Source organism: Lampetra fluviatilis, chromosome 7 (assembly GCF_964198595.1).
Source record: "Lampetra fluviatilis chromosome 7, kcLamFluv1.1, whole genome shotgun sequence".
In the NCBI taxonomy this organism is placed as follows: domain Eukaryota; kingdom Metazoa; phylum Chordata; class Hyperoartia; order Petromyzontiformes; family Petromyzontidae; genus Lampetra; species Lampetra fluviatilis.
Genome location: NC_136281.1, coordinates 18,188,496 through 18,215,650, shown reverse-complemented (window position 1 = coordinate 18,215,650; position 27,155 = coordinate 18,188,496). Strand labels below are relative to the sequence as shown.

The following is a 27,155-nucleotide window of genomic DNA, read 5'->3' as shown; positions in this document are numbered from 1 at the left end:
CCTGTCGTAGCATGGCACGTTAACTCTTTGGAATTGTGAAAAAGCCGTCAGCGCTCCGTCGTTGAGCACCGTGGGCAGCGCTCAAAGGACCTCCTCGCTCCATCAGCAGACTTTAACGGTGGCTTCGAATCTCCGCCAGACCTTGGGTTGGTTCAATGAAGGTCTGTGGTGGTATCTCGTGCAACACATCTTCGTCTCGAGATCCCCGCTGGGCGTAGCTCCATCTCTGAGATCCCCGGAGCTCGCCGCGTGGAAAGGGGAATCGATGGCTCCGTCTCCAGGCCAACACTGTTGACTCGGCGCTCTGCTGGAATTTGCTGTTATTCCGGCTCATCAATCTCGTCTTCTAGGACTGTGGGGATTGGCAGCTGCTCAGGTCGCACAGCATCGGCTCTCTCCCCCTCTCCTCTACGATCGCCGTAAGCAAACGATCAATGGCGGAGGCAAGGCGGTCCAGTCTCTTAGCTATCTGTTGCTAGTTCTCTTGTCTCGGCGATTCTGGTCCCCCGGTCTATGGAAGGGCCTCCACCTCTTTTGGGAACGTAGCTGCCAACGGGGTCTGGCTCCCGCTGAGTTCCAGGTCTCGGGGACCCGGGGCGCTGAGGGACAATGCCGCTTGTTCCAAGGGAGCTCTTTCAAAATACTGTAGACTGTATCCCACCGCTGCCACCAGTGTAAAGAAGCTTCTTGGAGACATCCATTTTTGTATAAGTATAGCTTTATTTCTAACTTAACGTATGTCAGTTCTGAGTGTAACAACCGCCACAATCGTAATTACTTCGGCTATATTTCGATTTAAAGCTTTCGTGACTGCAGGGATTCATGTTCTTGGTTCTTTCGGTAAAGTCACGTAGAAGGGAAATAAAATAAAACAAAATAAAATTATCACGACGTTTCGGCCACAGCTGTCTGAAATACATCGTCCTAATGGACACTGCTAAGCTTGGCAGCGTATTTTAAGCTGGGTGGGAGGAGGAGAGAGCCTTGACAAAGGAGTTTACATATCAACAGAGGAATTTAGCATATGTAAACTGCTTTGTCAAGACTCTCTCCTCCCACCCAGCTTAAAATACGCTGCCAAGCTTAGCAGATGCTGGCTGCTGACGGAAAAGTGGTACTGACAGCAGAGGGCTGTACACACGTCAGCAGAGGGAGTTCATCGGGGGGTGAGGAGATCCAAGGAGAAGCTCAGGAAGGGGTCAATCTGGAAGCCCGGGAACCTGCGAGGAGCTTCCAGAAAGTGGGCGTGGCGAGGGCGGAGCAAGGCCACGCCGGGGCGGATAAAAGAGGGCCCCGGGCGAGAGCTCGGGGCTGTTGACGGAAGTGGATCTCCCCTCGCAGCGACACATTCGCCGCCGCCTCGACCACCCTGAGACACCGCGAGCTCGACAGCCTGCCGACTGTCGTCGCTGGCTGGTGCCGTCAGAAGAGACGGATGTGTGTCGAGCGTGTAAGCACGCAGGGCGTCTATAGTTCCTTGACGTGTAGAATAAAGAAGGTGCCTTCAGAACCCTGCCCGAGTGATTGACTACACGTGGATAAGGATAAAAGTTACAAATCAGCACTAATCTTCCGCTTCAGAATATTTTTTTAAAGATGTACGATACGAAGGGAGGAAACAAGGTTCCAAAATGTTGGTGCTGCGACGGCAAAGGTTTTTCACCGATTCCAATGAGTTAATGTTTTATTGCGCAACGCACGACACAAATGTTACCCCGCGTCCCATTGGTCGCCGCGAGAGGTGGGCGGCCATCTTACGTGGGGTCAGCCCCTCGTTAAGATGGCCGCCGGGAGGCGGGGGGAGTGGCGGAAGTGACGTAGCCAGGGAGGTTGTGCTAGGAGTCACGAAACTTAACGCCGCTCGCCTTCCCCTCGGACGCGAGGCCGCGTGCAGCGCCTCCCCACTCCACTGCTGGATGAGCACCAGAGCCTCGGTGAACGGGCATCGTTAGAGCACGACGAGGAGAGTGAGCGCGAACTGCACTCGGGTAAGAGGGGGGAAGGCCACCAGTACCACGACACCACGAGAACACGCGCCACGACTGGAGCTCTCGTGCCACGGCCACAAGTCACAATACGCGTGGCGGCACGATGACGCAGCGCGGAGGGTAAACGCTGTCCCCGTAGAATGCCGATGTTAATGGGGAGCTCCACTCCCGCCATAGGAATGATGAATGCCCATCCCGAGCTGGGGGGGGGGGCTGCTGTAGTAAACAAGAGGCGGGCGGGCGGGGGGGGGCACCGCCTCGATGCTCATTTCAGGGGGTAACGAGGCTGCCTCGTGACGGTAATCGGTTAATAACAAGAGAAGTATAGCTCCATGATAGTGCTGGATAATTGTAATTGCTGTACTTACGACAATAGCGCATCGCGATAACAGCAACATCTGTAAACCTGTAAAGCGATTATTGTAAAATGAATGTGCTATGACAGTATCGGTATAATGCCAGTACAACGATAGTACACGTGTATCACAGTGTCTCTACAGTACAGTACACAGCTTGTTGGGTATACATGTTGCGACTCTTGCCACATTTCCCGGAATGCAGCCGAAGCTCAGAAGCGAAGAAGGCTTTGATCCGGGGAGGTCCTCGTGTCAGCGTCCCACCATGTGGTGGTGGGCGTCTTAGGCTGCGATGTCTGCGTTGTGGGCAGCAGGGAGTGCAGAAACAGAATCTAGCTGCATGCTCCGTGGGTTCGTCAGCTCTACCAACCAACACCGACTAATGTGAAGTGTCGTGTCGGCCCAGATGGAGGAGTCGATCTTGTGGAGACCCCCCCCCCGTCTCTCGCTCACACTCGGTTAAAACAAATATTCAGACATTTTTCTGAATTTAGCACCCCCACATTGACTCTCAAGCACACCCAGTTGCCGAGGTTTTGGCTCTGGTCGTTCGTACAAGCCCCAGATAATTCACTCCCTCGCTTGCACACCAACAAGGCAGGAATGGTTGTGCACCCGCCCTGGTGCACTCTTGTGGGCGATTTTGTTCCGCGTTGCAATTCCGTTCAGCCAAAACCAGCTGGAGCTGGGTTTAATTAGAAACACGTGACAGATTGTCTTCTCATCCAGTGAAAGCAACATTATCAATTGAAATACGTGTGCAAGATGCTGTTCGACGCCCAATTAGTATACCGCGAGGCTGTGATTGGCAGGCTCCAAGTGGGCCCTTAATTGGACCACTGATCATCTCAGTACAGGTTCTCGAATCCTGGAAGGAATACCGCGACCAGGGGCGGTTTCTTCATTAGGGCGATTGGGCGACGCACCACCAATGTCATTCAACCACAGAGTCACGCTAGCCGTCACTGTCAGCCTCTGGATATAGTCCAATCAGCGTCATGTCACGTTCTGTGGAGTACCGCCTCTTTTTGGGCGATTTCACTACGGCTGAGAATCGCCCCGAGTGGCCCCATAGACTTACATTCAAAGATGTTTTTTTTCGAACGGGGGCGCTGCAATGCATTCTCTATGGCTTCCGGGAGGGCTCGCACTAACGTGCTTACGTCATCATACGTGCTAACGTCATCATACGTAAGCACGTTTCATCCAACAATATAATTTATCGCCACCTAGTGGAATCTTTAATAAAATAAACTTGAGTGGTTTGTTTTAATAGTGAGTATATAAACAAACAAGATGTATTGTAAGAGTCACTTTATTTTTCATTAATATTAAAGAAGTGAAGTTGCCTTTACATGCTTAAGCTGTTAATTTATTCATTGCATGGGTGGACCTTATCCTTATCAATCATCCAGACATTTGCCCCCCCTGAGAGATTTTGCAGGAGCCGCCACTGACCGCGACTAGCCCGGCTCCACACCTTGATTTGCTCGAGACGTTCTGGGGCAGTGCGTTGCTCCCCCTTCCTTGAAGGGCCCTGACGCGCGGTTCCCTAAAAACCCCAAACATGAATGGACATGCACAATGATTTTCCTGTCGTTTTGTGTGCAGGACAGCATTAGTGATTCAAACTTCGCGGCTATCTGTCTTGGTACCACACAGGGCCCAACCGGCCCGGCTGGCACGGGGCACGATGGCCAGCCCGGAGGCGATGGCACTGCGGGAGTGCGGCCCGCTGTACGCCGTAACGAACGCACTGCCCGCTCGGGTGTCCCGTGGTCTGCGCTCCGTGCCGCTCCGCCTCAGTGTGCTGGACGCCAGCAGCGAGTACCTGGCGCTGGGCACCAACGTGGGGCAGGTCTTCCTCTACTGCCGGCGACGGCACCGCTTGCAGAAGCTCGATGTTCGTCCCACTGCACATGCCGCTGGAACTTGAACGTCACTAACTGCCGCTTTAACCAATTCTGTAAATGATGAGAAAATCCCATCATAATAGAATAATATTGACTTCTAATGAGGATGAAGCTTGGTGCACAGTTGTCTATCACTGCGTCGTCACTACTGATATGAATTGGTCACAGCTCACATTTATTGTGCTGGTGGCCTAAGACAAGAGGACCAAAATGCACTTCTTCAGGTGTTTGAATATTACAAATGCCGTGTGCCAGATTAGCACATGGCGTGGCTTTCGTGTGTGATAATCCTGGCTTTTCATGAGCTGTAGATCTAATAGACACAGCAAGTGCTCTTGGCAAGTTGAAATAGCTCACCAAGTGATATAAATTGCTACCTGTCTTTGTGGAGTTAGTGCTGTAGTATTTTATCCTTCAGTTTACTGCAGAAACTCCAGTTTCCTCCCACATGCAAACGTCATCTGGTAGGAGTTGGCCAAACATAAACGCAGGACCCTCCTGAAAATATCTTGATTCACTCGGTGAGGATTTTGATGGATATGCAAAACATTTAAATTGATGAACATGTTATAAATAAGTAAGTTTTATAATAAAGTCCAATCCATAATGAAAAGTTTAATTACAATTGTTATTTTCATTCTCAAATCGATTGTTTGAAAGTGAAGATTTAAGTCTGTAAAATACTGTCATTGCTATGGATAAGGGCAGTAGTCGTCAATTGTGGTGCGCGTGTGTCTCTTGCAGGTAAAGTATGATCCCATCACAGCCGTGAGGCTGCTCACCTGCCTGGATGACCTGGTTGCTGTGGGAACTGCTACTGGCCGGGTGGTTTTGTTTCAGCTCACTTCTCCGCTCCCTGGACGCAACAAACAGGTTTGCGTCTGGCACTAGGAAGGAGTTAACTCGTGTGGAGAGCACAGCTGGGCCAGAACGAACCTTGTCTTAGAGTTGGAAGACAATTTATATTTCACAAAATTAGGCTGTAGCGATAAGAGGTTAAGACAGTATTTAAAAAATAAAACCATTGAGTTGGCCTAGTGGCTGTGTTTTAATCAGGAGCCAGCACTGCTGAAATAATGGGTTAAAATTCGCAGTTATCCATAAACAAGATTTTTCAGTCTAGCCACTTGATAGTATCATACAGTCACCAATGACTGCATCAAAAACTTTTCTGCGTAAAATGTCAAATTTTTTATTTGCCATACAGTTTTGAGGACTAAAATCTATAAAATATATTGATTGGAAATATTATCATCACACATTTACATCTGTGCAACTTTAAAGATCAGTAGACTATAATCAAAACTCAAGATCATACTTTGCAGCGGTCATCCAGAATTCCCTACAGCAGCGATGTAGGGAATTCGAACAAGACCTACATCTCTGCTTTATTGACCTGGTCAAGGCCTATGATATTTTCAATAGGTCAGGGTTGTGGGCAGTTCTTCGTGCTTTCGGAGTCCCTGATTCTCTGCTCACAATCATTAAGGGCCTTCATGATGGTAGACAGGCCCGGGTAAAGCTACATGGCCATGAGTCGGAGCCATTCCCTATTCACCTTGGGGTGTGACAGGGATGTCCTTTGGCTCCCACATTTAACACCACTCATTAAGCGTTCCATGGCTATCTGGTACAGATGCAACGGGAGACTGATCGATGCCCGGGTGCGGTCGAGGGATGGCTCCATATTGGTCAATCATGTTATGTATGCTGATGATCTGGTGATTGCTGCTCACTCAGAGGAGGAGTTGGAGGCGTTGCTGCTGAACCTGGAGTTTCCCACTAAGAGATGGAGTCTTACCATCAGCCCCACTAAAACTAAGCACCTGCCTGGGTATTTTTTGCTACCAAACACTCCTCCCCCTCAGCTCCCCATTGGTGATGGAGCAGTTGTGGCGAGAGTGGAGAGTCTCCGATACCAGGGCAGTGTGCTTATGACCGTCTCCGGTTTGACAGGTCTCACTCGGAATCAGTTGGGCGGCATTATTTTTTCATCGGCTGCGCAATGCTGTGTGGAAGCTTCCTGGTCTGTCACTGCATGAAGCATCGGGTCTTCTTGGCCACAGTCATGCCCTCCCTTCTCTATGCTTGTGAAACGTGGACCCCTTTAATAGAACATCTGCGCCGGTTAAAAACATTTAGGCTGGCATGCCTACTATCCATCCTGAGTTTGACCAGGCTGGATTGTGTAAGGAGCTCACAAATCCTTGAAAGATCTAGACACATTCCCTTCGGTGAGCTCCTCCGGCAGGCAAGGCTGCGTCGGCTGGATCATGTAGCCCGCATGCCCAGCCATCGCATGCCAAAGCAGCTTCTGTTTGGCCACATAGAGGGGGCTAAACGGGCAGGACATAGTCTGGAGAAGAGATGGGCTGATACGGTACCCGGTACGGGAGGATGTGGAGCTGAGTGGACTTGCTGACGACTGGTACCAGCGGTTTCAAGACCGGCCTCTATAGAGGAGGCTCGTGAAGGACAATACTGGGCAGTTGGCAGCCCTCCAACAACGGAGAGCAGAGGAACAACAACGAGCGGAGGGCCAGGCGGCTAAAATGCAGCAAATTGGCACAGTAGGGGGTACAGCTGGTGCATGTACCGGTCATCTCAGTCAGCCAACCCATGGCACCTGGGTCTGTCCCAAGACCAGTCAGCGAGCCTTCGATACTTCACGTGGACTCAGTGCACCTGGCCTGGCACAGGTGCCGTGGTGACGTCACCGTCACTTGAGTACCTGGTGCAGTGTATAAACATTGCTACTCGGGGGACAAAGGCGGTTGGGCGTGGTGCTGCCCACCCCCTCGAGTGTCGTCCCGGCCTTCATAGGTGCTCGGCAGCAGCACTTGTTCCTACAGTCTTTGTGTTTCTGTTGGTATAGCAGCACGCATAGGTTTGTTGTTGTTTGCGCTGTCCTGGTCCTTGTGCCAATAAGCTGCACAGGTTCGAGGTGGCGGGCCAGCACTCTGTGTCTGTCGTGGCGCTAGCTTGGAGCACCAATGGCATGAAGCTGTTCTCGGGTGATGAGCGTGGCAAGGTCGTCTGCACCAGCATCGACTTCGAGCTCGTGAGTAGCAGCTGCTAACATGAGCCCCGGGCTAAATGGCGACGTACACACAAAATAAATACACTACAGAGCAGAATATGCAAGACTGCAAAACAGAAGCATGTTGTGGGAGTTGGTGATGCCGTGGCATTTCAGGACTGAGTCATTGCAAACCTTTTCATCGAGAATCTTCGGAGAGAGAAACAAACTCATTGAGAAAAAGTTAGTTGCTTAAGGATAATGATAAAAGCTCATTATGTTTTGGAATGATCGAAGTCAAAATGATTGTGGAGAGAGTATAAAATAGATAACCAAACAGGATCTTGCCTGTAACATCTAGCAGTTCACCGGCATCAATTGAAGCATTTGTGACCCTGTTGGTGAGATACTGCATGTCAAAACTGGTCCAGAGGTTTTTGAATCAATGGTGCTGAAATGATGTACTCCCAGAAGGCTGTGTGGCTGATGGTTGTGTGAGAAATACTTTTTATTTTTGAGGTGGAGAGACAGATGTATGAAATAAATATTGCCTGCTTTTCTATTTTGAACACTGAAAGCAAATGTTAGGGCTCGCATCCTCTCCATCACTTCCTTCCCCACCTCCCCCTCATGGCTGACAGGGCGTGTGCAACTCGTTTCTGGTGCACGAGGAATGCAGCGGGGTGGTGCAGCTCGACTATGCCCAGCGCACGCTGCTTGTCTCCACTGGCCAGCGCTCCGTGCTGTGCTTCCCCGAGACAGGACAAGCCGCGCGGCAGGTCGGGACCAAGCCGCGCAAATGGTGAGGGGCCCCTCCGAGCCATGGCTAGGTTTGCCATGGGTTTGGCGATGTTGCCACGTGTTCCACAACGTAAGATACACACGACAAATGTATCCATTCACTTTCTGCAGTATAGCTGCATTTATGATGAAAATAATGAACGAGAAAATTGCCCAATTCGAAGTCACTAGCTCTTTAAAGTATCCACCAGCTGTGGCTTATTTTGTTGATATTGTGGTTCATTGTGTTGTAATGTGAGCCAGAGAGAATCACAACATCTGTTAAATGCCTCCCTTAGCTAAATAGGACATTAAATAAACTCTTGGAAGTACACAGGAACCCGACGTCGACATCATTGCAGTGCAGAGTAATGTGGAGCTGCAACTTTGTTGTGGCATGTGCCTGTGCCAGCACGGAGCCACTTGGTGCGTGCTTCATCCCAGGCCTGTGCAAGCCGGCCGACCTGACGCTGCATGCCGCGCGGCCCGGCCTGCGTCTCTGGCGCGCCGACATGGCCGGCGCCGTGAAGGCCACGTACATCTTCCGTGACGTGCTGGCGCTGGACCCACGGCCCGTGCAGCTGACGGCGCGGCCCACGGTGGCGGCAGGCGGTGGCGGCAGTGCAGGGGAGCGTGCCTTCGGGCTTCTGCGGCCCTTCCTGCCCACGCAGGGCCTTCTGATGTCATGGAGCCCCAGCGGCCTGTATGTGTTGGACCCCACCAAGCAGGTAGCGCCAGTGTTTAGTCCTACACGGCACTCCAGTCGGGGATATACCCACCAGGTGTCACCAGGCCATGCAGAGAGCCATTTCTCAGTACCGTGGGCCTGTGGGATCTCTCGTTAGTCCAGAGCATTGTCCCCTTTTAGAGGTACAGGTGGACGTGGGTTGGCCCTTCAAACATTTGGAAGGAATGGTTCCTTAGTTGCAGTCGTTGCTAGTGCGGCTGTCGTTATCTACCTCTGCTGTTAGGTGTTGCTGCTTGTTCACGTTTCTGCTTTTGTTGATGGCGTTGGTTTGCGCTGCTGATGTTTTGTGTTGTGCATTACACCCCTCACCCACCGCTCCCTTTGGATATCCAGGCGGTGGTGGGCAGCCTCGAGCTGGGAGCTGGGGACCTGGTGGCGGCCGCCTGCTGCAATGATGAAGTCTTCCTGCTGCTGGGCGAGCGGGAGCTGGTGCGCCTGTCGGCTCAGCTGCAGGGCACACCCGAACCAGGCACGAAAAAGTCTTAAGCATATTATAGATGATGAATGCTTTGTTTGGGTAATTTTTATCTTGTAAATCCTGGCTGAATCTAACATTGTCCATAATAAAGGTTTTTGGGTTAGATCGCGTTAGTATAAATGTGTCGAAACCCTCCACCACCCGACACAGCCAATTAGGAAGGGATTTGTCACGTGAACAAAGCGACATAGTTACTACTTCAGCTCACTGGTGTGTTGGAGAGTAAATCCACACATTTACAATTTGAGTACTCAAATTTTGAGTACTCAAATTGTAAATGTTGTGAGTGTCGGGTGGTGGAGGGTTTCGCCACATTTATACTTATGTGGTCTAACCCAAGAACCTTTATTATGAATAATATTGGTCGCAAAAGCCTCAATGTTAAACTAACATTGTCCATATCTGACATTGATGAAATGTCATAAAAATATAATAAAATAGTAAATAGCAAACTAAGACGATTGAATTGCTATGGTTCATTGCACTGTTATGTTGTTCCCCTCACTAAATATTAAGTTTTTCTTACTCGCATCCTCGGCGTGAATCAGCTGTCCCGCTGACCGAGAGAGGTGTGGGGCCGGGCGTCCCAGCGGCCGATACCACAACTGCGCTGCCCTCGGCCCCGTACGGCGGCTCCCCCGTCCCCACGGCTCGCCCGGACACCCCCCCCACCATCGCAAGCCCGAGCACCGGCCCCGACGATCGGCCCGCGGCGATGGCGACGTCCCCCGGCTCCGGGTCGGGGACCGCGTTCGCTACCGAGCAGCGTGCGGGTGACGGAGCCGACGTCGCCGTCGAGGGAGCGACATCGACGGCTCACGCGCCCAATGCCCCCGCGCCGGACGCGGGGCCTGCGGATGGCTTGGCGGCGGAGCCCGTGTCAGAGGTTGGGTCGGGGGTGGCCGCCCGGGAGCCCTTGCCAGAACAGAGACTGCGCTCGCTGAGCCTCGGGGAGCTGGAGGAGGAGGGGGGGAGGGTCCTGGCGGAGCCGCTCCGCAGGAGGAAGAAGAAGAGGCATGGTGAGTACCTCGTATTTATTTAGTGCGGTCGCTTTTGTCATCATAATGGGCCGTGCTCTATCCACTGCCGGATGAAGGCCTCTCCATCGCCATCTTTCATGGTCTCGCGATGAACACAGTCCATCTGGCTCGTGCAAACGTTTAATCGCGCCAAATTTTCTCTCGGTATGTTTTATCCACGGTTCGTATCGACCACTAGCCTTTCTACCTTTCATAGACGAGCCTTGCCGAAGCCCATTTAGCATTTAAAATAATATGGCAGCAGGAGCACTTTTATATCTGTTGTCCCACCACGTGTCGCTGTCGTTATAACATAATGTATCGAGGAAGCCTCATCGAGTCTCTCGACTCTTATTCAGGAGGGTTCTGCATTAGGATCTTCAAAGAACGTTGTGCGTGTCGGGGGAACAACGAGTGTGTGCATGCGTGCGAATAACAAATAAGGGATTGATGATGATGCAGTAACGGTGGTAAGACATTTTACAATATTTTTAGGGGAAAGGTGTAGACTGGTTGGTTGATGATGGTGATGATGATAATGGTGATGATGATGATGTTCACATGCAGAGGGGAGCGGCAGCTTGGTGGAGGACAGCTCTGCACCACTAACCCAGGAGAACCCGAGCAGCACGACTCTACCCCCAGCCCACGTGTCTGCGGGGGCCTGCGCAGTGCCCGACAGCGTCCCGGAAGCACCTATAGCAGACCTTCAGTCAGATGGGAACAGCGCCTCGTCCGGTGTTAACAGTGCGGGCGCCGTGTCGGTCGCTGCCGTGCCCCAGGAGCGCGTGTCTACGAAGAGCTCGTTGCCCGAAGCCGTGGGGTCCAAACCACGCACCGACGCGTGCAGAGAGGGCCACACGGGGAGGGGAGCGGCCGAGAGGCACGGCCCCATGTCACTGCATGACGAGTTACGGGAGCTTGGGGAGTGCGAGGAAACTCCATGGACCTTGCACCTCACGGCTCTGGCGGCCGGACATTCGGAGAATATATCTGACGAGATGGCAGACGTGGATGTGTCGTCTTCGCTGCCGAAACCAGCTGTGGATGTGAACAAAGAGTGGACCTCATTGAGCAAGGTGCCACAAGAAGACCTCGTCAAACAGCACCGTAGCGACGCTCCGTCACCCCTGATTTTCTTAGACAAGGACAAATCTGACACTCGAGGCACATTGCTGGGCGCCCCTGGCGTCGCTGCCGGTGTCAGCAGGAGCCTCGATCACCCTCGGCAACAACGGAGCCCGGGCACCGGTGTCGACAAAGGCCGGTCGGGCAGCGTGACCTTGGCAGATGACGGCAGTTTGGCCTGGTTGCTGGGCGACGAGGCTCCTCCCCGACACGACGAGGCCACCGGGAGCGTCGCGCCGCAGGGCAGCGGCTACTTCGGGGAGACCGTCCCGGCGGCATTTCTCGTGGACGACCAGCACTGGTGGAAGAAGCTGACGGCGGCGCACGAGGGGGGGAACGGGGAGCCCCGTTGCCAACAGGAGGAGGAAGCGCGGCGGGAGGAGGAAGCCGAGCCTGCCGCGCGGGGCGACGGCTCTGACGAGAGCGACGGCGAGGACATCTACGCGCGGTGGGCGCCTGCCTCGTCATCCGACACCAGTGTGGCCGACGCGGAGGGGACTGTGCCCGGTGACGCCGAGAGCCCCGACGAGGTGGCCGGGGGAGGGTCGTCCACCTCGTCGGGCTCGGCGTGCGAAGGCCGGCAGGCGGCCGGCGGCTCCGCCCCGAGCGTGTCGAGGGATGGGCAGGTGCGTGAAGCCTGCACGCCGATGCACTGCCTTGCCCCTTGCACTATATGCGGTGCAATACAACTCGGTGCGCTGTCCTGCGTACGTGTTCATAGCCCCTTTTTGTCAATCCACTGCTGGATGAGGGCGCCTTCACTGTACTGGTTGGTGTGGGGAGCTGACAATTTCTGCACAACATTGGGTTATGCTGCACTGCTCTCTGCTGTACTGCATTTCAATTATACATGATGCTATAATTTGCAGTACAATATATTGCACTCCAATATAATTCCCAGCGACGTACTTTTCTACATTGTAGTGCTGTCATGTCAGTACCCCGCGTGGCGATGGTGCGGTGACTTTGTTGGTGGCGATGGTATCGGCTAGTGACGATGTTGCTCGTGTCGCCACCGACGCTGACGGTGGTGGCGTTGTGCCGGCAGCTGTCAGAGTGCTGGATGCGGCACGCGGGCCCGGGGTCACTGGCGGCCGGCCTGGCCGTGTCGGAGCGCCACCTGTGGTGCGTGGACGGCCGCGGTGTCCTGCACTGCGCACCCGTCGCCCCCGCGCCGGCTGGGCTGCTGTGGCAGAAATACGAGGAAGGTGTGCGCCATGTGGCCGTGTCGCCTTCCGGTGAGTGTGCCGTCCTTCCTGCTCCCGTGGAGACACGAGTAGTAGGCTTATCGTCTTAGCTCCCAACCCTATTCTAACAAAGTGGTGGCGCACTGCTCTTTTCAATATATTCAAATCGAAATATCGGTATTAACAGAACCACCGTTGATTGATCACCATCATCAGAAGTCGGACGATTGCTGTGTGGTGGCATCGCCGCTGTGCATTTCCCCCACCCGACTGTGAAGCTGGCGTATGCGTGCGGTGTGCACGTGTGCGCCCGTAGGCATGCTGTTGTGGAAGGTGGAGCACAAGTCGGGTAAGGCGTTTGCCGCCAGCAAGGCCACGATGCGCGGCAAGCGGCACTGGTACGAGGCCCTGACGCACGTCTCGCACGTGGCGCTGGGAGACGACTCGGCCTGGGTCGTCAACGTTAGCGGGCACCTCTCCGTGCAGACTGGTACGTGCGTGTGTGGGTGCGTGTTTATGAGTGTAGGCAGCTCGAGACGACGAGCGGGAGCGCCAGGCGGCTAAAACACAGAAAGTTGGCACAGGAGGGGGCACAGCTGGTGCATCTGCCAGTCATCTCAGTCAACCCATGGCACTTGGGTCTGTCCCGTGACCTGCCAGTGAGCCTTCGACACTTCACGTGGACTCAAAGTGCACATAACCTGGCACAGGCGCCATGGTGACGGCACTGCCACTTCGTGGTTAATGACGGGTATCGTTGATGTTGAAGTGAGTGGTGGTGCAGTGGTTAAGGCAATGTTCCACAAGCCCAACGATCTGAGTTTGATTCCCAGCCACGGCTAACATCAGTGGAGAGTTGTATCTGACCCACTCCGAGGCCACCCCTAATTCGACTCGGTCTTAAATTAGTACCCGGTGCAGTTAAATATAAATATTAGCACTATGAAGCACTGTAAACATCAGCACTGGGGAGCTGAGGCGGCCAGGTGTGCTGTAGGCCACATCATCCCCTTCATGTGTGCTCGCTCACAACCCTTTCCCCACACCAGCGTGCACGACTCCAGGAGGACCTGTGACCTGTGTGTGTGTGTGCGCGTGCAGGCCTGAGTGGGGAGCGGCCATGCGCGCGCCCCGTGCCGGTGAACAACTCGCCCCCACTGCTGCAGGTGGCGGCCCGCGCCGGCGTGGTGTGGGGCATCACGTCGCAGCCCAACGCCACACTCATGTGCCGCGAGGGAGTGAGCAGCCTCTGTCCCGAAGGCGAGCGCTGGGTGATCGAGCAAGCCTGGTAAACGGCGCGCATGCCCTCGCCGCCTCTCCCGCGCCGGGCAGCCACACCGCCCTCCACCTGCTAAGCATCGCGTTGGAAGCGTCGCGGAAGATGCAACCCAAATAACGACCCGATGCTATCTCACATTGAAGTCGTCCTCTTTGGAGCGTCTAAATGCGACCGCATCTCAAGTTGCTGTATCGAACAGTGGGACATGGGCTTATTTGTTTACTTAATGGAAAGAAAGTGACATTTATTGGCAAAGGAAAAGTGGATGGCGTTGAGGCTAGCACATGCGTTGGCAAGCAGGATATGATGAAAGCTAGTCCGTTCTGTGCAGTCTGTCACAGAGATTACTCTGAGCTGTGTGACGCATGAAGGAGGCTAGTATAATGTGTGACATGTTGAAGGCTTGCCCATGCTGAGTCACGTGCAGTGCAGGCTAGCCCATGTGGAGTAGCGAGTGACAGAGAGGACCCCTTCTGCTGTGTTGAATGCAGCGTGCAGCAGGGCCTGGAGGTGGTGTGCATTGCGCTTGGTGACGACCACACGGGATGGGTGCTCGATGCCCAGGGACGCCTGTGGTTTCGCACTGGGGTCACGTCGCAGACTCCTGCTGGGGAGGGGGACCACTGGTGGCAGGTGACGTCGTCATCATCATCATCATAGGATCATCATCGTTATTAGCAGTAGCATTACGGTCATTATCAGCATTAATTGTTTTGCAGCTGTTCTATCAGAGTTATAAAATGAGAGAAGTCATTTTCATGCAGAATTGTTGCAGTCGGCAGTATCAGCTGAAGTTGGCGTGACAGAACTACTTCTGATGTCTCTTCAATGGGCCTCTAATCCACCATCTTAATATGCCATAAAAATGTGTTTGTTACATGGAAATCCAACCAAAGTGTTCAATTCTCATTGCTGGAATAATCCAAATGAAGCAATAAAACGAATAATGTGATAGAGGCTTTTGTTGACTAGACTGAAAACCATTATCTTCCTGCAGAACCCTCTAATCACAGTTCTCTGAAACTTGGATTCAAATCTTAAGTTGTATAAAGCACCATCCATTGAAACTGGAAAAGAATAGTCCATCTGAATATGATTCCAGAAATATGTGGTGGTTAGTATTTCAACTATTTCACATGCGCAATGCAGTCTAAACACTTACACCTTGACTTTGCATGAAATGTTATTCCTATTGGCACATATGTACAGTTGTTGTCGCTCTGTATAGATTGGAATGTCTGTCTTGCTTCACACGGCGAAGTCAGCATGCGTTGCTGGGCATGTTGACTCTACTCTCTACTGCAATCACTGACGGAGCCAGTGGGGGGGGTGGGGTGGCACGTGCCCCCCATTAGGGATTTCGATTGGATTATTGGGGTTTAATAATAAATCGGCATTTTGCGACCCCCGCTGCCACGGTGTAGCATATTATTAAGTGCCAGGGACTGTATGAGATGTTAGGACAATAGTCTGAGTCCATAATTGGCAATAAGTAACGGCAAAGCGGTTATAAGTGACTCAGAATTGTGCGCAGTTGCGTATACAATACACGACTTCCCTGAAGGCATCAACACATTCAGCGAGCGCGATGCCGATCACATACGGTTCGAATTCGACCCTCAATCGATGGCTGCGCCATCGCCGCACACGCGTCGAATAAAAAGTAAGGACAAGTCCTTATTGACTAACAACTCCTATACATTTTTAATTGCTGGAGGTGATTCCCCCCCTACCTGAAAATCCTGGCTCCGCCATTGACTGCGATGGTCCCTACTCTTGGGCTGCAAGGCCTTGGGAAGTAGTTGGTGGAACTGTTGTGTTTCTTCACAAGACACCACACGTTCTTTACTGCATGGTGGTCCTTAAACTTGTTTTGATGGTTGACACTGGAACACCGGTCCACAAAGGTTGGGAACCACTTGTCTCTTGCTTTTGCGGCAAACGTTGGTGAATCACGTAGATTTGTGACATTACAAACGTTCTAGGCTGCAGAGAAGCCAGTAAGTAAGTGTGTTTGTGAAACAGCCCCTTGCGTGATCCCCCATACGAGTGCACATTCTCTGGGCACTTGTTCCCTTCCACGTGCAAAACACTCCCAATCGAGCCTTGATATTCATTAAGGCTTTACTGTAAATACATAACATTTTTAATAGTTATGCAGATAGACTTATGATTGTAGAATTACCATGACTGGCTCAAAGGTCAAAGTTGACCTCATTTTCCTTAACATCCTCTGCCCCTGTTCTCCCCCCTCCCCTCCCTCGTGCACAACGGGCCCCGTGGTGTTCAGGTGTGCCTGAGCGAGTACGTGCTCTGCGAGCCGCCCTCCATCCTGCAGTCTCTGACGGCGGCGGTGGCGGCGGCGGGCGTGGCGGCAGCCGCGCCCGTGGAGATGCTCGCCGAGCGCCTGCGCGCCGTGCAGCGCCTGCGCGCCCCGCCCGCTGTCGGGGCCCACCAGGCGCCACTCCTCGCCGTCGGCCGCTCTGGCGTTTGGGTGCTGTCGGGGCGAAACGAAATTCACGTGTCGCGCGGGGACCTGACGGGTAACGAGCGCGCTCGCCGGCGATGTCGTGCCAATGGCGGTCGGTCGGTCGATCGAGCGGCTAGATCCGTGTTATGATTGGCGGCTGACTCGGCCCCGTTAATGGTCGTGGCACACGATGGTGGTTTACTCTTGTGAACGATGTCACAGCATCGTTCACACTTATTGAAACAGGGCCGTTGACGTTTGCTAAGCAGCATGTGGAATTATTCAGGGCAAGCCGCCACATTCAAACCTTATCTCATTCCTTTTGTTTACAAGCATTCGTGTTTCACAGTCGATATTTTAACCATCAACTAAGTCCATCACACTACTTGGATTGATGAGCATCCCTTTGTGAGACCTAAAGAGGCCTTATCCTGTGCACAAAGCCGGTGCCCACCTTAGGGATTGGACTCTGGAACGCCGGCTCACGGCAGGGAGGTGATGAGCACCGTCCCCATTTGAATGTGGGGATGTGTGTAACTTTTTTTAAAGCACTGCATGGCTTTTACAGCCAGGCTAACACATGTTTTATTTATACTTATCTACCATAGTGCTGTGGGGAGTTGTGGTCCAGTGGTTAGCATCCTGCACTTGGGAGAACCCAGCGACCTGAGTTTGATTCCTGGCCCACGACCATCACCAGTGGCGAGTGATGTCTGAACCAGTCTTGGGGCTCCCCTAGGTTGTTCCAGCCTTAAATGAGTATCTGGTATGTAAAAATCGGAAGTGGAGAGACAAAATACACCACCTCCATGTGCTGTTTGGCCTTAATAGGTGCTCACCCGACAGCCCTTGCTCCAGCAGTCTATGTAAGCTGCAGGGGGGATTCTTGTCTGTGTTCCCCATGTATCTGTGTACATGTATGTACGGGTGTGCATGTGTGTGTCCATGTGACGGGCTCTGCAGGAGCGTACTGGGCGTCTGTGGTTCCCCGGGGCACGGCCTCCACCTGCATCTGGCTCTCCGTGCTCGTCTCCCCTTGCCCCGTCGACTGTGGCCCAGGTAGCTCCCCGACCGTCCCACTCGTGTCGCACCTCCCTCCAGTGTGGGGCACCTCGCCGCAAAGGCGCAGGAACAACGACCAGGCAAAAAAACACATCACTTGAATTAACAATAGCTGACATGGGATTAGCATCGCTCCCGTTGGCATAGTAAGTGGGCTAGTGCTGCCCCCTACTGTTTACAACATAGGATCCCTGAAGGGATCTCGGTGATAGCTCCATGGTATCTGCTTCCGTGGGCCGTTCTGCAACACGAAGGGGTGTGCTGCTCTGCCAGAGCTCTGATTGGATTTTCTAGTGACGTGCAGCCGACAGCACGATTGGATTACAACTGGGCGAAAATATAACGAAGATGACTCAGAAGAGCAAAATTTAACTTAGTTATTTTTCATTCATGAGTAGGTTTTCTTTATTCCTACTGGGAGTTCAGAAAAGCACAAAAATTACACATTTTCGAAATACAGTTTCACAGTTATGGGAAACCGATTGCGTAGCAACCATATTGTGAATCGTGATAGCATATTGTCGTGAAAAATTACATCGCGACAGCTGTTTGTGATACCCACCCGTGGCCTCCCCCAGGCCACAGCGTGTGGGCCATGCAGAACGGCGGCGAACTCTTCATGTTCTCATTCGAGCCACCCGACGCCAGGGGGCGGCTCGAGCCTGCGGGGTGGCCCATCGTCGTGCCCCTCCCACAGCCGCCCGTGCAGCTGAGTGTGGCACATGACGCCGTCTGGGCCCTCGACGTTGCCGGCCGCGTCTTCGTGCGCCCGCTGTCCCGCTCGGTTCCCGCTGGCGCCGTCTGGTTCCCGCTAGATCTCTCGCAGCTGGGTGAGTGCGCTGCCCGCGCGTGCGTTGTGTTCTTGCCTGTGTATTTTTCTGAAGTCTTCCGTCATTCATCCAGCTTATGAAGAGCAACTATTAGTTCCTTTGCCTGAGTTGGTGAATTGCAGATACACCCGCACACTGCATTAACACGTATATTTTAGACAATGCGATGTAATACAGACCATGGCTTGAGTTTGTAGCTGCAGTCGGACATAGGGGAGCCTTTGATTTTCTTGTAGTGTTTTGGTAAAAAGACTACTTATGTCCAATAGCATCACGATAGGCCTCTGCATAGGAGGATGGCAACAGTGCGAGGTGTGCCGGAGGGAGCAGCACTTAACACAGTGAGCCGTTAGTTGGGAAGATGAATCCACTGCGAGTTGGCTTGTGGAATGGTCTACCTGACCATATCACTGCATTGATGAGCCTGGATCATTCAAGAACAGCCTTAATCAAGTCCACTGGTCCCCACGCTCCTCTCCTTTGGCTGCCACTCCATCATTCCGCTCAGCGAAATCCGCAGACTAAGACACAGATTGCCTCGACTAGATGAAGACCGACTAGAATAAAAAAAATGTTGACTTAAGTGCTGGCAACAAGATGAAATGTTTGTGGTGTCTGAATCTGCATGCCTTCACGTGTGTGTGCGCGTATGTGCGTGCATACCAGGGTCCACGCGTCTGGTGAGCGTGGCATGCGGTGGCCAGAACGTGTGGGCGTGTGACGCGGCTGGCACCGTGTACTTCCGCATGGGCACACAGCCCCTCAACTCGAGCCAGATGATGCCCGCTTGGGTGGCCCTGGACAGGGACACACAGGTACGCTGGGCCTCCGGCCGCCCACGCTCCCCGGCGAACCTCTGAGTGGGTGGCAGAGAGTCGTGTCCCTGAACTCCGGCCCTCACCACTCCCCACCTTCCACCATTTCACGATTACCAATCTTTTCTGTGCATATGCAAAAGACAATGCCCATTGCACGCGCCTGATGGTGGGTAATCACGCAAAGCTGTGCCGTGGCGGGTCACGCGGACTGGAGTTGAGAAACACTGACTTCGAGCCCCAGAGCCCAATACGGGTCCAATTTTCTGGCTTGCTACTTGGACAGGTTGGTTATTTATTGGTTGAGGTGTTTATTTTTTGTCTTTCTTGGTGATTTTATGCTCATTGTGCGAGTAGTGTTACCGCAGAGAAACAAGTACTTGTGCTTTTTAATTTTTCAGCAGAGCCTCGTGCGATCGCCCTAAGAGAGGCCAAATAAGACAGCCACGGCCGTATCTTGGATCGGCTTCCATCGTCACCGCCACACGGTGGCGTAGCGTCAGCCATACACTACAGACATTAGGTCCCCACAGCAGAAGCTAAACATGGAGCGAGGACAAAAACAATTGATCGCCGTGTTTTTGTGCAGTTGTTGGTTGTCAGTTCTGAGCACTGTGTAGTGGAGAGAAACGCGAGCGTGCTTGTCTTACGGTGCACCATGACGAGAGTGCTTCTGGTTGCTAGAGAGCCAAGCTGCCCCCCAACCCCTTGAGATGTTAGCGCCCCCTTCAAAAACTCTTTGGGATAAGCGAGCCTGCTTCTCCTGCGCCTTAATACACGCGATCGCTTATCTGAAGCTGCATCTGCATCTCATTTCAAGCAGCATTTATTTGTTGCAGAAGACTTTTCTGTGTTAACACCATAACTAACCATTTTGTGTTCTCTCAATCCTGTCCAAAATGTGCAGATCAACTAGGGAAAATTTTACAAGAATTTTAACAGTCTCCAGTAAAATCCAATGCCCAGCACATGTGTGGAAAGTTTCTGTATTGAGCCAGATTGGATTGGGGAAGGAAAAATAAAACTCTCGCACGACTTGTGCCATAATTCTGAGGGGGCCCACTGTCTCGGCCGGAGTGGTCGTAAACAAATTGCATCACGCAGGGAGCCGCGAGGCAACTCACAATTAATGAGCAAAATCCACGTTACTCTTGAACACGAAATTATAATTCCCTATTAAGTATGGAATGCGCCATTGGTCCATACGAGGCTGCGTCGGGTTTACGTCCATGTGTCAGATCTGGTTCATGGGTCATCGTTTATCTTTTATGGAGCGATATTTTATATATATTTAATTTTTATTAAAACTTGAGTTATCTGCAGTTTTTTCCAGCCGTGTCCTTGTAGTCATCCGTCAGCCGTCCAGTAAATCTCACCGGTCGCCGGGCATCTGTGCATCAGTCTTGTTACTCGAGTTATCGATGGATTAATGTTGTTGTTGAGCCAAATTGCATTGTATTAGACGATGATGCTAATAATACAGTTGGTGATAGCAGAGGGCATGTCAGTTTGGGAGTAACTGCAGTGTTAGCTACAGAAGACAACAAAAGCTTGTTTGCAAAAGCAGGTCACTATTCAGAATAATTGGTTCACTTGCAAAACTGCTCGTGTTATTACGTATAAAATGGGAAAAATGTTTACCAGTATCAAAGTATGAAAAAATAAAAGTAGGTTTTACCCATTTTGTAGCTGCTCACCCTGAGCTATAATGCCCTGATAGTGCATTGTCTTTATACTGGTCGCCTTTTGCCATTCTCTGGTTTACACTTGTGGTGAGACTGGGCCCTAAAGCTGTCTCTGGTGTAGACCAATCAGTCTCAAGGACAATGCAGCAATATTGCCAGAGCGTGTTCGTTTGCATGTTCACCACAAGCACGCGTCTTTAATGCAGTAACTTGATGCCTCGCAAAAGGTTTATGTTTGGTGTTTGGACATCTTAACACCTGTTTTATTGTCAGAAAGGATAAAACCTATTCTTATTTTGTATATGTTATTATGTAGGTTTATAATGATGCATCAACTCGCTAATTAAAATAGATACCTATGCTCATAATACAGGTGTCGAGGTGAGAGTGTGACAGTGTGATTTAGGATTTGTGTAAAGTATTTGGTAATATTACATCAGACTATTTGAGCAAACTGCACAAATTTCGATTTAAAGCTTTCGTGACTGCAGGGATTCATCTTTTTGGTTCTTTCGGTAAAGTCACGTAGAAGGGAAGTAATAAAATAATAAAAATAAAACATAATAAAACAATTCTCACGACGTTTCGGCCACAACGCAAGCAGCCATCCTCAGGCGAAGAATGAAACACCCCAAGCTTGGAGCGTATATTTAAGCTGGGTTAGAGGGGGGGGAGGTGGGAAGAAGAGCGCCTAAACAAAATAATTTGCATATCAAGAGGAATTCAGCATATGGAAAATGAGTAGGAGGTGGGCGGGGGGGGTTCCCATAGTATTGATTTGGAACCCCCCCCGCCCACCTCCTACGCATTTTCCATATGCTGAATTCCTCTTGATATGCAAATTATTTTGTTTAGGCGCTCTTCTTCCCACCTCCCCCCCCTCTAACCCAGCTTAAATATACGCTCCAAGCTTGGGGTGTTTCATTCTTCGCCTGAGGATGGCTGCTTGCGTTGTGGCCGAAACGTCGTGAGAATTGTTTTATTATGTTTTATTTTTATTATTTTATTACTTCCCTTCTACGTGACTTTACCGAAAGAACCAAGAAGACAAACTGCACAACTGCACAACTGCACAAACAAGAAACAATACGATCAGGATCGTGAGGGAAAAATAAATAATCAAATCTTGATCCGTGACCCCTGACCGGTGCCAATGTCGTCAACCTCTGAGAGCTTGAAGCCTGGCGTGCCTAATGTTGTTTTGTGTGCGTGTGTTGTGTGTCCACGTGTACGTGCATCGTGTACGTGCATTGTGTACACGTGTGTGCGTGGGCTCGCCTTGCGCACATCAGAATTTCCAGCTGTGCAAGCTGTTCTGCAGCCCCAGCGACGCCATGGTGTGGGCGATGGACGCACGGGGGAACGTGTTTGTGCGCGTGGGCATCTCCCACACGATGCCCATTGGCTGCAGCTGGGAGCACGTGCCGGGTAAGTCGACCGTGCGAGTCAAGCCAAAGTGGAAGCCATCCCTCGCGGTTAAGAACGGAAATGCTTCACGTGCGACCGAAAAGTTTGGTAGGATGAGCATTTATTTTCCACATCGTAACTTTTGTTTAACCGCAAGTTCATTATTATTTTTTTCTACCTACGTGACTTTACCGAAAGAACCAAAGAGTATGGATTCCTGCAGTCACGAAAGCTTCAAATGAAGATTCATTCGCTAGAGTTAATGCGTTTAATAAGAATAAAATAATAATGACAATAAGTCCATGTACCAACATGAAGCCGTCAATAACTGCATCTTCTACTCTCTCAGCTGCCTTTTGCAGAGACAAATAGACACGCCGGCTCTAAGCCACGACAAGCCAGATGAGTTGCTCCTTCACAGCTGCTCCTTACTCTGGACTCGTTTTATTTGGTGAATTAGGAGTGCCATCTTTGGTAAACATCGTGGGCTCACAGGGCAGTGTCATTCCCGACAGATTTCCAGCACAGGAAGTGAAAAATGCCAAATCTTTTGACAGATCTGCGTGTGTATACGGCTCATGTGCACATTGTATTCAATGACCAATGTCTATGTTGAGCCACTGAATGTTGAAACCGGTACAGACTTTGTTTGTGTTTAACCAATGGAGCTGAAATTATGCACTCCCGGAAGGGCCGAGTGACTAATGGGATGTGTAAAGGAGACGAATTGTCGCATTTTGGTTACGTTGTAATGGCCGCATGCGTACTGCTGGACGCGCGCACGAGACCGTCGCGCGCCGTGTTCACGTGCAAGCCCATCGTGCGCGTTATCCGCGGCGCAGGGCTGAATGCGACGGCGCTGGCACTGAGCGAGCACACGGCGTGGGTGCTGTGCCCCGGCGGGGAGGTGGCACGGCGGTACGGCGTGCGGGAAGGCAACGCGGCTGGAGACTACTGGAAGCGCATCCCTGGGCAGCTCTCCTCGCTTACCGGTAAGCGCCGTGCGGATTTTATTTTTCGTTGGGTGGGAAAATCCTCTTGCGGATCGTGGCTCGGTCATTTGTGCAGCGGGGCTTCCAGTTGAGGCATGCGTTCAAATCCTACCATGGTCCCTGGCATGGAATTTTGGAATTTCTATCTCTAAGCTAAGCAGAATCCAGCCTGTATGGTGCATGGATGGGCAAACGCCCTGGACAGGTGACGGGGCCACGTGACGGGGCCACGTGACGGGGCCACGTGACGGGGCCACGTGACGGGGCCACGTGACGGGGCCACGTGACGGGGCCACGTGACGGGGCCACGTGACGGGGCCACGTGACGGGGCCACGTGACGGGGCCACGTGACGGGGCCACGTGACGGGGCCACGTGACGGGGCCACGTGACGGGGCCACGTGACGGGGCCACGTGACGGGGCCACGTGACGGGGCCACGTGACGGGGCCACGTGACGGGGCCACGTGACGGGGCCACGTGACGGGGCCACGTGACGGGGCCACGTGACGGGGCCACGTGACGGGGCCACGTGACGGGGCCACGTGACGGGGCCACGTGACGGGGCCACGTGACGGGGCCACGTGACGGGGCCACGTGACGGGGCCACGTGACGGGGCCACGTGACGGGGCCACGTGACGGGGCCACGTGACGGGGCCACGTGACGGGGCCACGTGACGGGGCCACGTGACGGGGCCACGTGACGGGGCCACGTGACGGGGCCACGTGACGGGGCCACGTGACGGGGCCACGTGACGGGGCCACGTGACGGGTAGCAGAGGGTAGGGCAGCAACATCCTTTCGTTCTGTACTTCTATGTGACGTCGATTCTCTTAATCTTCACCAACCCGCACTGACCAGTGTGGTGATGTATGGTTAAATAATCGGCACGATGGGAACAGAGTGAGGAGGCCTTTATCTAGCAGTGGATCGGCAAGAGCGGCCAGCGCTCGTTACGTTGTGAACGAAGCGCGCGAGAGCTCATCTCGCGTGATCAGCACTCGTTACTTGATGAGTGCTCGCGTCCATCTCACCGCCGGTGCCATCCTCCTCTGCCCCTGCCGCGGTGCGACAGTGACGGGCGCGGACGAGGTGTGGGGCTGCACGCCGGAGGGCGCGCTCGTGCGCCGTCTCACACGCCCGCTCCGCCGCTCAACGGGGGCGGCTGCCCCACCGCACGCCTACCGCCTGGGCAGCACCGACGACAACGACGACGACTGGGAGCTGCTGTGAGGAGACGCGCCAGCCCGGCGGGGCGCCCACGTGGGCAACCGCTGCCTCCCTCTGCCCGCGCCGACATAGCCGCTTCTCGTTTGACAGTAACGGAGTGAAGAGCTGCAGCGTTGACCCCGACCACCGACCCGTCGCCCCGGCGATGTGAGGGTTAGGGCAGCGGGTTACCAAACTGCGCTACGTGGGCCGCCGCTGTGACGCTGCACAGCCGTGTGAAGCGTCGGCAATGGAACCGTTGCAGACGCTGTGGCTTTGCGTTGTTTTCATTTTGCAAGATATGTCCTTGGCGCACGGCGGTCCGCGAACATCTTTGGAGAGTTGGCAGTGATCGTCCGCGTTGTCCAGAAAGGTTGTAAACCACTGGGTTAGGGGACGTCAATCTCTCCACCAAAGTGTCCGGTATAAATGAGTGGAGTGTGTGGACAGTGGCACTGGAGAGCTTGCATTGCTGGAGTCTTGCAGATAAGTGGAGGTGGCTGAAGGGTATTTAACCAGCAATTCTCAGGTTAAAGGGTGATCGTTAATGGATTGCAGCCTCCACTGGAATCACCAGACCCAGCGTATTAAAGTTCTAACATTGTTACGAGTGATGGGCAGCGTGGCACCGAAATGAGGGTCTGATGCACTGTGGGAGGGGGGGTGGTGGTGTGTACGTTTTCTGTGCGCAGCTGGCAGTTGATTCACGGTGACGGGGTGAAGAGGGCACCGTAGAGATGTTGTCGGGGCGTCGCTAGCGCTGCTGATGTTTGTGTCGCCGACGTACTGAGGCCACTGGTAAGGTACATCATCCACAGCGTGCCACTTGCTGAGCTTGTCACAGGGGAAGATTCGCAGCCCTGCGCCAATATTGATACTACTGCAGGTGCATAGCAGCCATTAATCTCGAGTGCGTAAGATGCAAACCAACCCTATTAGTTTAACACGTAGTAGGCTTTCGCGACCAATATCATCCATAAGAGGTTTTTGCGTTAGATCGCGTAAATATTAGGCAAACGTGAGGTGTAAGAAAACTGACGTTAGCACAAAAGCAACGCAGATGTAAATGCAAGTAGCGAGAACAAAGCCGAACATTAACTCTGCTGCAGCTGCAATAATCAACATGCTGCTCCCAGAGCTTGAGCCTTGCTCGAACATTGCACTTATTTATTTATTAACCGCGCACGGCTTTGCCAGCGCTACGCACTGCGACCTTAAAAGAGAGCAAAAGCCTTGCGCGCCTGCAATGCCATGCAGAAATTAGTCAAAGTATAATTTGTGTGTTAGTGATGTTACAGCGAAGGAAGGACGTGAGGGGAGTCCTGATGGCGGCACAGGACGTGGTTTCATCTCTCGTTGCTCACCCCACGAGTGCCCAGCATCTCTCCGCTGGCCAGCAGTCGTTGCCACGCAGAAACGCGTCGACTGGCATTTACAAACTTGAGATGGTAGCCTTAGAAGGCTACCCCAATGCATACTGTACTATACAAAATCATTTTCTTTTAACTTTATTATAACTGTGAAATAAAACATTTAAACAGTAGTCTGCGTAGTATTGAAGTACTCTATAAGAGGTGATTTTTTTGTCAGAACGTGTAAATAGTATATATTTGGTGTTAGATTATGATGATGCAGTAATGTGTTATTGATGCTGCTGTAGGTGCAGCCTGCCACTATGGGCACAGGGTGGCTGGATCACGGTGGACTGGGTGTAGGGGGTGGTGTGGGTGTAGGTGGTGTGTGAGGTCGTGCTGGGGAGCCTCTTTGCTGCACTTTGCCACACAAGAAATTCAGATTCAAGAATCCGATTCCATTGGTCCCTAGACTTGGACCCAACATTTCCTGTGCAGGGTCTACCATTCTCACAGTAAAACTAAAACATAGCCGGATGTTTTCACCTGGAGAGGGAGTGAGTTTAGCTTCACCTATCCGTTTGTAACTACTAAAATATCGAGGAAAGCCTCCCCGAGCCTCGACTCAAGGAGGTTCAGCATTGGGATATTTTCTCAATTCCTTTAAAGGCATCAATTTGGAATTCGGTTTGCATGAACAGCATCAGAGTCGACCATTCTTTCACTCAACATCATTTGTGTTCGATCGCCATAATTGGCGTTGTGCACTACGACGGGGGGTGGATCCACGGTCTGTCACTCTACACGAGTGAGTGTTGCGCGACCGTGCGCAGTGCCGCCCGGGATTTGCGACCACGCTCATCCTGATCACGTCCTGAGCCGCGTTCACTGTCACCAGGCACGGTGGCAACCGCAAACTCCCCTTCCGTCGCTGCGGTGAAACTTGGCATTCTTTGTGCGAAAACACGCCATTTTTCAACCAGAGGCGATGAAAGGTGACACTGGTCCCATTCCTTTGTCCCATGCAGTCCGGTCTGGCCACATGGTTTGTGCTGAAAAGATTTAAACAACTTCTTTTATTTCAGAGCTGGAGTGATGGGCGGTTCTGCCGTGGGTAACTCCAGTTTCATGAACCTGGATTGTGGCGAGAACTTTTTTTGTTTGCTAAAAAAAGATTTTAGGTCGCAGATACGTCAAGGTGTCCTCATGTTCTGAAAGTAGCATTTGTTAATGTAGCTCGAGTGAGGTCGTGAATCAAAATAAAAGTGTCATATGTTACCAGATAGCTGGCTGGATATACTTAATGATTCATCTGTTCGTTACAATGTGTTCTTACGCGCTCTACGTATGCCCCGAGTCGTGTATATAAGAATCGGTTGTTTGATTTATATAGATTGCATTGAAATTCAAGCACACATGATACAAAGCAGGCTGTGCAA

The 27,155-nt window shown here is 52.3% G+C and overlaps 1 protein-coding gene across 4 annotated transcripts; it reads left to right on the top strand.

Annotated features, from left to right (window-relative positions):
* The first annotated feature begins 1,828 nt into the window (after positions 1 to 1,828).
* Positions 1,829 to 27,155, top strand: TECPR2 (tectonin beta-propeller repeat containing 2). 4 transcript variants are annotated; one of them, XM_078858756.1, is made up of 20 exons: positions 1,829 to 1,988; positions 4,007 to 4,247; positions 5,002 to 5,130; positions 7,187 to 7,318; positions 7,918 to 8,078; positions 8,469 to 8,784; positions 9,138 to 9,273; positions 9,831 to 10,301; positions 10,869 to 12,055; positions 12,478 to 12,667; positions 12,933 to 13,106; positions 13,718 to 13,904; positions 14,387 to 14,528; positions 16,186 to 16,438; positions 17,329 to 17,424; positions 18,006 to 18,257; positions 18,924 to 19,072; positions 22,050 to 22,185; positions 23,007 to 23,156; positions 24,231 to 27,155. In XM_078858756.1, exons 2-20 carry the CDS (start codon positions 4,038 to 4,040, stop codon positions 24,386 to 24,388), a joined length of 4,629 nt encoding a protein of 1,542 aa, XP_078714882.1. In that variant the 5' UTR covers positions 1,829 to 1,988; positions 4,007 to 4,037; the 3' UTR covers positions 24,389 to 27,155. The 4 variants fall into 4 exon arrangements, with proteins under 4 accessions (XP_078714882.1, XP_078714884.1, XP_078714883.1 ...); XM_078858758.1 differs by lacking the exons at positions 1,829 to 1,988; positions 4,007 to 4,247 and having other exon boundaries at positions 5,023 to 5,130; positions 7,956 to 8,078; XM_078858757.1 differs by lacking the exons at positions 1,829 to 1,988; positions 4,007 to 4,247 and having other exon boundaries at positions 5,023 to 5,130; positions 8,501 to 8,784.

Coding starts and splice junctions, on each gene's coding strand:
- TECPR2 (XM_078858756.1), top strand. CDS start 4,038: ATGGCCAGCCCGGAGGCGATGGCACTGCGGGAGTGCGGCCCGCTGTAC. Junction 9,274..9,830: donor GCAGGGCACACCCGAACCAG/GCACGAAAAAGT, acceptor GGCGTGAATCAG/CTGTCCCGCTGACCGAGAGA. Junction 12,668..12,932: donor TGTGGCCGTGTCGCCTTCCG/GTGAGTGTGCCG, acceptor GTGCGCCCGTAG/GCATGCTGTTGTGGAAGGTG.